Genomic DNA, 13,402 nt, shown 5'->3' on the forward strand with positions numbered 1-13,402 from the left:
TTTGGGCCGAGTGTCGTCCATTAAAAAATGGATCCCACTATGGCCAATGTTATTCATTGAGGCAGTGCAGATGAACAGTGTTTTTCACTTACCGAATCTGTGTGTGAAAATATTTCAGCCTGCACAAGTTTCTTCCATAAATAGGATGAGACTCAGCTGTTCAAGTATGTAATTGTGCAAAAAAAAATTGAGTGCCATACAGAGCCACAGTACCACATCTTATTTATATGGAAACATTGCAATTCTGTAACATCAGAAATGATTACTAGCTACAGTTATAAAAAAATGTGGATTATACACGGATGACAAGCGAGAAAAAAAATTGTCTCATTTTTCTTGACTTTTTATATGCTTATGTAAACCTACCTTAATCCATGATATCTCAGGCTAGATCATGATGCCAGCCACAATGCAGACTCTGCTTTAAAATAAGCCCTAAATTGCTTTTGCATCTGTGATCCAGACTGAAATACAGCCTATTAATATGCAGTTGGACTTCATTGTGAAAAAGTGAAAAAATCTAAAATTATATATATTTGGTATCGCAGTGTACATAGACTCAAAATAAAAAATAAGCATCATTAAAAAAACAAAAAAACAGAATTACTGGAAGATAAGCAAAACCCAAAAAAGATGGCAATAAAAACTATAGTTCATTAGGCAAGAAATAAGCTCTAGCACGTCTGCATGGACAAACAAATTAAAGGTTTTTACATTAAAAACATTATATTTTTTATATATATAAATAAAATAATTGTCATCACTGTGTCTGTAATGACCCAAACTATAAAATAGGTATGCTGCCTAGTGAACACCATAACATGTACACACAAAAAAAAAATTTGTGGGTTTTTTATGCCACCATGTCTCATAAAAGATTAAATAAAAAGCAGTAAAAAAAAAGTCACATATACCCCAAAATGCTTTTTTTTTTTTTAAAGTTCTTATATAGAAAAATAAAAGTATATGTCCACCATAATAGTGTATGTCAATGCAAAAATATTTCACAGTATTTTTATTGTGCAAACAGTTAGGCCTGAGTCACACTAGAGAGGAATACGGACGTATGAGAGGCGAAAAAAAAAACGCATTGCACACGGACCAATGTTTCTCTATGGGGCAGCTCCTATCTGGGGTAAATTTCTTGGCCGTATTTTACGGTCTGAGAAAATCGCAGTATGCTACGCTTGTCAGCGTATTGCGCAAAAAATCTGCCAATGAAAGTCTATGGGGATGGGGGCGAGAAAAATACGGATTACACACGGATCATGCGTGTGACTTGCGAGAAATACGCAGCGGTGTTCTATAGAAAAGCTGGTAATTCAGTGCGGTATACAGTAAAATCTCACTGACAGGTTAGAATAGAATAGATAAAATAAATGTCTACGCATAGAATAGGTAGATATATATTTATATCTATATTTATATATATTTATTTAATACAGAGCTACATAGCAGAAAAGCCGATAATTCAATTGCCGGCTTTTGCTCTCTCCTTATCAAACCCGACAGCATATGAGACATGGTTAACATACAGTAAACCATTTAATATCCCTTATATTTTTACATATTCCTCACTAATAATGTTAGTAGTGTGTGTGAAAAATTTGGGAGCTCTAAGTGTTAAAATAAAGGGTTTAAATCACTGAAAAAACTGGCGTGGGCTCTCGCACAATTTTTTCCGCCAGAGTGGGAAAGCCAGTGACTGAGGGCAGATATTAATAGCCTAGAGAGGGACCATGGTTATTGCCCCCCCTTGGCTAAAAACATCTGCCCCTAGCCACCCCAGAAATGGTGCATCTGTAAGATGCGCCTATTCTGGCACTTAGCCACTCTCTTCCCACTCCTGAGTAGTGGTGGGATATGGGGTAATAAGGGGTTAATGTCACCTTGCTAATGTAAGGTGACATTAAGCCTGGTTAATAATGGAGAGGTCTCAATGAGACTCCTCTGCATTATTAATCCAGTATTAACAAAGGGTTAAAAAGCCACACACATTAGGAAAAAAGTATTTTAATGAAATAAATACACATGGTGTGGTAATAGCTTTATTATACGCTCAATCCAAATGACGACTCTTGTCTTCTGAAAAAAAGTTCAAATAAAAAAACAATATCCCATACCTGTCCGCCGTACAGTTATGTCCCACGATTTCAATCCATCTGAAAGGGTTAAATAATTTTACAACCAGGAGCCTGCTAATGCAGCTGCCCCGGCTGTAAAAACTTGAGAATGAATGGAATGCAGGGGAACGTAGCTACCTAGACTTGCGGTGCTGCGCCCCCTGCTGGCATAACCTCATATGAACTCTAGTGTGGGAAAATATTCTGAAAAATTCCCACTCTAAAGGTCATATGAGGTTATGAGTCACTGGCTTTCCCACTCTGGCGGAGAAAACAGCGTGGGAGCCCACACCAGTTTTTTCCGTGATTTAACCCTGTATTTTAACACCTAGAGCTCCCAAATTTTTCACACACACTACTAACATTGAGTGAGGAATATGTAAAAATATAAGGGATATGAAAGGGTTTACTGTTTATAAACCATGTCTCATATCCTGTCGGGTTTGATAAGGAGATAGCAAAAGCCGGCAATTGAATTACCAGCTTTTCTGCAATCTAGCTCTGTATTAAATATATATATATGTGTCTCACTATATACAGTCTATATACAGACTGTATATATGTTTTCACGAATATTTGAGCCCATGGATCCATTCTATGTCCATTTTGCAAGCCGGCGAGAAAATCTCGCCGTACGGTGTTAGGTGTCGAGTTCCCGCTGCTGCATCGGGGGAATCTTGAATCACCTCCGCTGTGGTCTCCCATTCTTCTCCAGCTGCAGTGGAGTCTGCTCAGCGTTGACGTCGGTCCCAGCGTCTGGCTCAGGCAGACAATCTGCGCTTGGTTGCAGCTGCTCTTCCAGGCTCAGCTATTGTGGCCAGTACTGGTCAGCGGCGAGCAGACGCCTCTGGGACTAAGTCCTGCCTTTCCCCTTCTGAGCATGCCCAAAGGAAGACATCTCATTGGAGGTCGGGGATCACATGCTCAGGTCCTGTAGCAACTCCAATTGGTCCTCTAGGAAGGTCCTTGTCTGCTGCAGCTATAAAAGGTTAGCATGGCCGCACGTCATGCGCTAGTATCAGCTTATGTTATGAGTTTTGCTATTTGGTGGCCATGTCTGCTTGTGGTCATGTTCGGCTGAAATAAGCCCCTAGAATACCGGCACCTCCGATGAGGAGTTTTGTGTGTTTGAATTCAGGGCAGGCGTATAGCCACTAGAATTCTGGCTCCACCGGAGAGGAGTTGTTTGTGTGTTAAGCTGACTGCATGACCACGAATTGCTTTCTGCTCTGTTAGGTAGCTGTGATCCTCTGTGAGGTTAATAGGGCACAACGTTTTCCTATCTAGGTGACTCTGTGAAGTAACAGAGTTCGCCTATACCGCCATATAGTGCCACCAATTGCTAGCAGCAGGTTCCTCTCCTGCACGGTGGACCCCGGGCTGCGAACACACCTTTAATAACATATATACAGTATATATATTTGGTGCGTTCCGCTAGCCCTAGCATACAGATGTCATACGGATGATACATGGATAATTTTTTGAGAAAAAATCGCATCCTCACATTGAATACGGATCACTGTTCAGGAACTTTTCTGCGTATCTCGGCCTTAAAAAACGGACCGTATTTACCTACGCTAGGTGTGATGCCAACCTCAAACAGTTAACATATATACAGGTCCTTCTCAAAAAATTAGCATATAGTGTTAAATTTCATTATTTACCATAATGTAATGATTACAATTAAACTTTCATATATTATAGATTCATTATCCACCAACTGAAATTTGTCAGGTCTTTTATTGTTTTAATACTGATGATTTTGGCATACAACTCCTGATAACCCAAAAACCCTGTCTCAATAAATTAGCATATTTCACCCATCCAATCAAATAAAAGTGTTTTTTAATAACAAACAAAAAAACCATCAAATAATAATGTTCAGTTATGCACTCAATACTTGGTCGGGAATCCTTTGGCAGAAATGACTGCTTCAATGCGGCGTGGCATGGAGGCAATCAGCCTGTGACACTGCTGAGATGTTATGGAGGCCCAGGATGCTTCAATAGTGGCCTTAAGCTCATCCAGAGTGTTGGGTCTTGCGTCTCTCAACTTTCTCTTCACAATATCCCACAGATTCTCTATGGGGTTCAGGTCAGGAGAGTTGGCAGGCCAATTGAGCACAGTAATACCATGGTCAGTAAACCATTTACCAGTGGTTTTGGCACTGTGAGCAGGTGCCAGGTCGTGCTGAAAAATGAAATCTTCATCTCCATAAAGCATTTCAGCCGATGGAAGCATAAAGTGCTCCAAAATCTCCTGATAGCTAGCTGCATTGACCCTGCCCTTGATGAAACACAGTGGACCAACACCAGCAGCTGACATGGCACCCCACACCATCACTGACTGTGGGTACTTGACACTGGACTTCAGGCATTTTGGCATTTCCTTCTCCCCAGTCTTCCTCCAGACTCTGGCACCTTGATTTCCGAATGACATGCAAAATTTGCTTTCATCAGAAAAAAGTACTTGGGACCACTTAGCAACAGTCCAGTGCTGCTTCTCTGTAGCCCATTTCGGCACCTGTAGCCCATTTCCTGCACACGCCTGTGCACGGTGGCTCTGGATGTTTCCACACCAGACTCAGTCCACTGCTTCCTCAGGTTCCCCAAGGTCTGGAATCGGTCCTTCTCCACAATCTTCCTCAGGGTCCGGTCTCCTCTTCTCGTTGTACAGCGTTTTCTGCCACATTGTTTCCTTCCAACAGACTTACCATTGAGGTGCCTTGATACAGCACTCTGGGAACAGCCTATTTGTTGAGAAATTTCTTTCTGGGTCTTACCCTCTTGCTTGAGGGTGTCAATGATGGCCTTCTTGACATCTGTCAGGTCGCTAGTCTTACCCATGATGGGGGTTTTGAGTAATGAACCAGGCAGGGAGTTTATAAAAGCCTCAGGTATCTTTTGCATGTGTTTAGAGTTAATTAGTTGATTCAGAAGATTAGGGTAATAGGTCGTTTAGAGAACCTTTTCTTGATATGCTAATTTATTGAGACAGGTTTTTTGGGTTATCAGGAGTTGTATGCCAAAATCATCAGTATTAAAACAATAAAAGACCTGACAAATTTCAGTTGGTGGATAATGAATCTATAATATATGAAAGTTTAATTGTAATCATTACATTATGGTAAATAATGAACTTTAACACTATATGCTAATTTTTTGAGAAGGACCTGTATATAAATTTGGTATGACGTTAATCCCACCAAGGACATCTGCAAGGAGTTTGTATGTTCTCCGCGTGTTTGCATGGGTTTCCTTCGAGTTCTCTGGTTTCCTCCCACACTCCAAAGACATGCTGATAGGGCATCTATATTGCGAGTTCCAATGGGGGCAGTGATGATGATGAATTGCAAATGAAAACAAAATATATTATGGAGAATTTTTTTTTTTTTTTAATAAAATTACAGTCAAAAGAGAGGCCAAAGAGCTGGAAGTGCAAGGCTAAGCCTCTTTAATTTGTGGCTCATTTACTTAAACATTCGACAATGGATTTTTATAAAACAAAGACAGGACTTACAAAGCGAAAAGGGATGGACAAAATCAACCATACAGGGACTTTCCTTACATAACATGCAATATACAATGACTAAAGACGGCAGTATGAAACACGTATGCTAGATATTTTCGACATAGAAGTTGTGACTGTTTTAATACTTATCTAATAGTGTTATTTTAACTGACGATTTTGATGCTGTAATTTATTTTCTTCTATGTAGATTTATGATTACGAAAAACATAATTTTTCTATTTATTTGACTTTCGCCATAGTTTCGAACATTTGACCCCTGCAAACAACTCTGGTGCAGTCACCCTGATAACCCTTACTTTTGTAAAACAAAAAAAGGACCTCCTCTGGATGGAACGATGTGTGCACAAGGAAAGGTAAAAATTTAATGAACCATAAAAATGAATAAACACACAGAACTTTAAGGGGAAGTACATTTGTCTCAGGAAGGTATAAAACAGCAAAGTATACAAAGTCCAGTATCTTTGCAGTTTGTCAACATTTTAAAAGTAAAACAGAAGTGAAGCAAAATAGTTATTTAACTACTAAGAAGAGAGTAGATTGGTTGTTAAAGGGAATTTGTCACCCCCAAAATGAATTGTCGATGGCTTATTCTATGCTGGAGACTTAGCCCCTATAACTAGCACAGTACCTGTTAATAGTACAGTGACTTAGAAAATAACTTTTCAATCATATGTTAATGAGGAGGCTTGGTGCACCCTTGGCATGGCTACGAGTTTGGCGCAGGTTTGCCTTCTCATTTGCAAACTGGTGCCCTTACTCCACCTCTGATTGTCAGTGTTTTCTTCCCAGAGCAAGTACTGTCTGAATGCTCCTGTTAAAATCTCCTCCTTGTCTCCTGTCATCTGATGCCACTTGCTGCACTACTCTGTGTATTAGTGTAGTGAGCTGCATCAAAAGAAACAGAGCGAGGGGGGAAATATTGCGATGCCTGTGCCGCCCTATATCTTTAGAAATCTATGATGCCCAAAATCCATTTTACTTTTGCCTTGATATGATGGTTGCATCCCACATAAGGTGCTGTTATGATAGTGTAGCAACTCAGTCGGGAAAAATGCTTAGCACACTAAAACCTTCAACTGACCTTGCAGGTTTCTGTACAGAGTAGAGATGCTGACCCCACAGTCCCTAGTAGTTTCCACATGAGCTGAGATAGCCCTAATCACAGACTAGACGATCCTAACTTGGGCCTATATTGCCTGAAAGACCATCAAGCACTTCACTTTCCTCCTAAAGAACCGGCGGGCAGAGCAGAGTGCAAATTACTTACAGAAGGAAAAGTGTGCTGAAATAGGAAGAGATCCTAGAGTTAGTAAAACAAACAACAAAATAAAGTATTAAGTACATACTGTTAGCGAATGTGCCTCCTACTTCCATAAATGAAACAGAAGATAGGTGCAGGGTAAAGAACATGAACAGCAGAGAGAGAATCTCTAGTTGGTCTTTCACTGACTGGTTTAAACTAATGCAATAAAGTATATCAAGCTGCGCCTGAAAGGTGATAGGACAGATAAATACTACCTGATACCCTAAAAAGACTGAAGCAAGGATAACAGAAACTAAACACCTGGAGAAAAGGTGTATCTGCTGGGGCTTGTTAGACAGAGAAGCTGACCACAAAGCACAGGTTCAATGGTTCAAACCCAGAAGCATACCCCCCTTCTATGAGGGGCCACTGGGAACGCTGAGTACTCCAACCTCTGACCCCACTGACAGAACTCACTCGCTATTCAAATCTTGCATATCAACCTAGGAATTCTCCTCCGCATCGACTACTGACACGTCTGGAACCCAAGACTACCATTTATAGTTGTGTATAAACTGAGATTTTCAGCACAATTTTTTGTGCTGAAAACATCCCCCTCGGCTTATACACAAGTCAATTGTCAAGATCGCTGGTGGGGAAAGGGGAGCGGCGAGCAGCGTCAGGAGCCGGCGGCTGTGGCACAGTGACAGCTGCAGCCGCCAGCTAACAGAACACATCATACTCGCCCTCTGTCACTGCATCTTCGTCCCTACATCTCCGTTGTTCCTGCACCAGCAGCTCTCCTCTCCTGTGCTGAGCAGTCACGTGGTACCGTTCATTAAGGTAATGAATATGGACGTGTTTCCACTTCCATAGGCCTGGAGCGCATATTCATTACCTTAATGAGCAGGAGGGGGCAATGTGAGCCATGCATACAAACTGGGGAAGGAGGGGAGCCAAGCCATGAGGGATGGGGGAGCCGAGCCATGCAGGATGGGGGAGCCGAGCCATGCAGACTGGGGGAGCTGAGCAATGCAGGACCGGGGGAGCCATGCATACAACGTGGGGAGCCACACATACCAGGATACCACAGGGGAGCCACATACCAGGACAGGACAGGGGGAGCCATGCATAGCAGGACAATATAGGGGAACCATGGATAGCAGGACAGGATGAGGGGAGCCGCATACCAGGATAGGACAGGGAGCCACATGCCAGGACAGGACGGGGGGAGCCACATAACATGACAGGACAGGGGAAGCCATGCATAGCAGCACAGGATAGGGGGAGCCACGGATAGCAGGACAGGATGGGGAACCACATACCAGGACAGGACAGGGGGACCAACGCATAGCCGGACAGGGATGAGGGGGACAATGCATACCCGGCTTATAATCGAGTCATAAGCTTACCCAGTTTCCATGGCAAAAATAGGTGCCTCGGCTTATGCTTGGGTCAGCTTATACTCTGGTATATATGGTATTTCCACTTCATACTCCTTGACCTCCTCCAAATCAACTTCAATGATATCCTGAGGACTAGGCATCCCCTTAAACTTTTTAAAATGACAGGAATGTTAGGAATTATTAATCCTCCATGCAACTGGGAGTTGGCGCTTGACCTTCACAGACCAACAAATTTAGGAGCAAATTTGTTTGACAGGACATTAAGGTGGCTGACTGCAATTTTGGGGGATGTTTTTTCCAACCCCTTAATGACCGCCGATACACCTTTTAATGGTGGAAGTTAAGGGCCTTATTCCTCGGCGCTGATAAATAAGTGTATAGCGCCCCCCCAGCATTGTAAAATCTCCGGGGACCCCGGAGAACATGATTTGGGATGGTTTTTACCATCCCCAGTCTTGTCCCGATTTTCAGTTCATATCTCTCCCCCCTGATATGATCTAGCATACCAGAATATAGAGAAATTGGGTTCCCCGAGCCCACCCGGTACCTCGGCCAACCTTGGACCCTCCGTCTCATGGCACTCCGCGTCATCTTCCTGGAAAATGGTGGGCACATTTGCAATGTGCCTGTTGAGATCTGACAGCCAGTACCCGGCAACAATAGAAGATTCTTACTGTTCTGTCCTCACTAGCTGAGGCAGGCTCATACGTAGCTATACAGTCAGCTAAACCGCTATACCGGGGTCCAATAAGGAGACTGTGGTTGAGTCTGTGCTTTATTAAACGTAGTGGTATATTGATGCGGTGAAACTGTGAACAATAATATACATAGAATCAGTGCATGGTATAGAACAGATACATAATACACATGATATACATTATGCATAACATTTAGAAGCTAATAACTGAACTAGGAGTACAACTGGCTAAGCTAGGCTAATATAGAGCAGGGATTATCTAGAGAAGGCATAAAGACATACCGGCAATGCAATCGCAAGGGGGATGAAGTGAAGCGTCTTTCCTTGAAGGCAAACTGAAGAAAGTGAAAGGAAAAAATGGAGGGAAATGGAGGCTGAGCTACCATAATGCATTGCAAAAGAGGAGGAGAATCATACATGGATAATACAAAACAGAAAATTGAACTGTGAACATGACTCTGACCGCTAGAGGGAGCCAAAGCATCACAAACAAATAAAGGTATGAATATCCATACTGAGAAACCTGCAATTATGCAAACAGATAATCAGGGTAACAATATTAGATGGCGGAGGCAGAACACTCCCCGTCTGGCATCAACGGATGTCACTACTCCTTTCTTCCGAAGGCAACAATAGGACCAGTTCAGATACCGGTCTGGAAAATGTCTTAGGTTCATTCCCTTTGGTCATCCTTAGCTCAACTTTGCGGACGTTGCCGTCCTTGCTCGGGAACGTTGCGGTAACTAGGCCAAGTGGCCACTGGTTCCGATGAATTTGACAGTCTTTCACAAGAACAAGGTCACCTATGTTCAGATTAGGTTTAGTAGATTGCCACTTTGTACGTGGCTGCAGGGTAGACAAATATTGTTTGCGCCACCTGTCCCAGAAAGTATTTGCAAGACTTTGTACCTGTCTCCATTGGCGCTTGTAGAGGTCCTTCGCGTCAAATCCTCCTGGAGGGGCACTGGACAGTCCCGTTTTCTGGGTAAGTAGAGTAGCTGGAGTCAATAACAAGGGCTCCTCAGGGTCGTTAGGAACTGGAACCAGGGGCCTTGCATTGATTATAGCTGCAGCTTCAGCCATGAAGGTGATTAGGCTTTTGTGGGTAAGCCTCGCTGCTCCTTTACCTTTTTCCATGTCAAGAGTTCTGGTGGTCCTGAATGAGCGAGCTATATGAGTGAGGCAGGTAATGGCTCGAGTAAGTGACTTCCAACTTGAGAATCTGTCGAACCTGCAAGATCCGAGCTGGATAACAGAGGTCATTGTATGTAGTGTAGACACCTGAGGGTGGATTTCAGCATCTGAGTCCTCTCCTACTAGTTCGAAGGTGTCTGGAAAACATTCCTCAATGTACAATAGTTTTGGTCCAGAGAGCCACGTTGTGCTTCCTAGTCGACTTGCGTCAACTGGTCTAGTTGCATGATCCGCGGGGTTCTGATCTGTGGGTATGTAATGCCACTGCTTTGGATGAACTGATCTCCTGATTCGTAGCACTCTGTTATTGACATAAACGTAGAATCGCCTGGTTTCGTTGTGGATATATCCCAGGACTACTTTGCTGTCTGAGTAGAACTTGGCCTGTGTCAGGTCGATATCCATTTCGGATGCAATGAACTCCGCTAACTCAATGGCTAAGACTGCGGCACAAAGCTCTAACCTGGGTATAGTGTGCTCTGGTTGTGGTGCGAGTTTAGCCTTACCCATGATGAAACCAATGTGGCACTGACATTTAGAGTCTACAGTTCTGAGGTAGGCAACAGCGGCAATTGCTTTGACAGAAGCATCTGCAAATACGTACAGTCTTTGGCTTTGTATTTCAGTAGATGGCACAGGGGTGTATGGTCTCGGCACATGCAGGTTGGAGAGTGCCGCTAACGAGTTCTTCCACTCTTCCCACTGGATACTCTTATCAGGTGGCAGAGGTGCATCCCAGTCAGATGTTTCCCTAGTTAAGTCTCTTAGTAGGGCCTTGCCTTGTATAGTAACAGGAGCTGCGAATCCCAAGGGATCGTACAGACTGTTGATGGTAGACAGGACGCCTCTACGTGTGAAAGGCCTTTCTTCCTGGCTGACCTGAAAGGTGAAAGTGTCTGATTGTAGATTCCAGAGAAGCCCGAGGCTGCGTTGCATTGGTGCGGGGTCTGACCCCAGGTCCAGGTCTCTGAGACCATTACATAGGTCCTGAGAAGGGAACGCTTCCATGAGTTCTTGGCTGTTTGAGGCTATTTTATGAAGCCTAAGGTTCGAGCAGGCAAGCATGTCCTGGGCTCTCCTGAGAAGACTGATGGCAGTCTTATTTGAAGGCATGGCTTTTAGACAGTCGTCGACATAAAAGTCCTTTTCTATGAATTGTCTGACATCTGCTCCGTATTCTGCTTCTCCTTCCTGAGCTGACCTTTTGAGTCCGTAAATGGCGACTGCAGGTGAAGGACTGTTGCCAAAGATGTGCACTCTCATGCGATACTCTGTGACTTCTTTAGTAGGATCATTGTCTCTGTACCAGAAGAATCTTAGGAAGTTCCTGTCTCTCTCTCTCACAAGGAAACAATGGAACATTTGCTGGATGTCAGCGATGAAGGCAATGGAATCCTTACGGAAGCGCATAAGTACACCCAGTAGTTTGTTATTGAGGTCTGGTCCTGACAGCAGAACGTCATTCAGGGAGACATCATTAAATTTAGCACTGGAATCAAACATGACTCTGATCTGGCCTGGTTTTTTAGGGTGGTAAACTCCGAACATGGGTAGGAACCAGCATTCTTCAGAGTCTTTGAGATTGGGAGCTAGTTCTGCGTGACGGTTTTCAAAAATCTTTGACATGAAGGAGAAAAAGTGATCTTTCATCTCTGGTTTCTTTTGCAGATTACGAATGAGAGAGGAGAAACGTTGTAATGCCTGATTTCTGTTGTTCGGTAGACGTGGTCTGTGGGTTTTGAAGGGAAGAGGTGCGACTCAGCTGTTGGTCTCATCTTTAACGAGTCCCTTGTCCATTACCTCTAAGAACAACTTGTCCTCTACCGACATTGCCACTTGGTTGTCCTGCTTAGTTCTCTGGAAGACTGTGCACCCTAACTGCTCCTCATAGCTTCCCGACACTATATTGCTGTCGTGAGTAAAGTCTATTAGATGGTTGGGCAGTTGGATGCTGTGTGGCAGTTCCCTGACATGGAACTCATTGCTACAAGGTTGAAACAGAGATGGACGTCCTTTCTCCAATGTATTTGTCAGCATGCTTGTCACAGAAGATGGGGCGTGCATGCGTCCCAAGCATACATTGCCAATTATGACCCATCCTAGGTCTAGTCTTTGGGCATAGGGAGCATTGTGGAGTCCATTGATATGACGTCTCACTTTATGAACCTGCAGGATATCTCTCCCCAACAGCAGAATTATCTGGGCCTGATGGTCGAGTTCCGGTATAAGGTGTGCTATTCGTTTTAAGTGAGTGTGATGGATTGCTACATCTGGTGTAGGGATTTCAGATCTATTGTCTGGGATCTGGTTACATTCGATGATCGTAGGTAGTGGTAGGCAGAATTGTCCGTCTAAAGACTCGATCTGGTAGTCAGTAGCTTTCCTGCCTGCTGTTGTCACAGTACCTGCACACGTCTTTAAGGAGTAGGGAGTGCTTGGCCCTTTGATGTTGAATAGGTCAAAGAACGTTGATCTAGCCAAGGATCGATTACTTTGATCATCCAAGATAGTTGTGACAAAACACTCTGGGATCGCCTTTGCTGGGGTCAAAGGACACGTGGTTTGTGCATTGAATCTGAGGCGTACAGGAGGTTTCTGAGCAGGCTGACCTCAGGTCAGATTTATTAACGTGAAAGCAACACAAAAAACAAAACATAAAAATAAATCCTAGCCTGTCCGGCACTAACTAAACAAATACGTTGCTATCTCAACAACTGGGGGGCTTCTCCCACCCAGCTAACATCACACAATTCTTGAGCAGAGCTCTTCACTCACGTTTGTCCCACACAGGCAGGCAATCTGTGTGCCCCAGGCAGACACTGGAAACACCCAGCTGGTCATCTTTTATTCCTGCAATCATTAACCCATTAGCACCCTGAAGATACTGAGTGGCCTAATTCACATAGGACAAACACCTGGGCGATATATATCTGCCTCCAACTACCACACCAGCATGAGTCTTACATAGTATACAGTCTTACAGCTTGGTCTCTATGGCCCTTCGGGTATACTTTGATGAGGCATATTTTTGAACAGGACCTACTGTCTATTGTCCCTTTGCAGACCTCGGTGCATTGTGAAGTGATCTCTGGCGTAGCTGTATCAGTGCTCCTTTCCTCCCCGCCATGCTCACTGTCAGCTGGCGTGTTTTGTGTACTCCATGGAGCTGGGCCAGGGTGTAGAGCAGTGTTATGATCTGTGGTGCCAC

The 13,402-nt window shown here is 43.6% G+C and overlaps 1 protein-coding gene across 1 annotated transcript in view; it reads left to right on the plus strand.

Annotated features, from left to right (window-relative positions):
- Positions 1–13,402, plus strand: part of LOC138675535 (A disintegrin and metalloproteinase with thrombospondin motifs 2-like) — a 705,150-nt gene that overhangs the window by 405,020 nt on the left and 286,728 nt on the right. Inside the window, exon 10 of the mRNA XM_069763862.1 lies at positions 5,894–6,007. Within this exon, the coding sequence (XP_069619963.1) occupies positions 5,894–6,007 (114 nt within the window). The remainder of the gene's footprint in view (positions 1–5,893; positions 6,008–13,402) is intronic.

This window comes from Ranitomeya imitator, chromosome 4, assembly GCF_032444005.1.
Source record: "Ranitomeya imitator isolate aRanImi1 chromosome 4, aRanImi1.pri, whole genome shotgun sequence".
In the NCBI taxonomy this organism is placed as follows: Eukaryota; Metazoa; Chordata; class Amphibia; order Anura; family Dendrobatidae; genus Ranitomeya; species Ranitomeya imitator.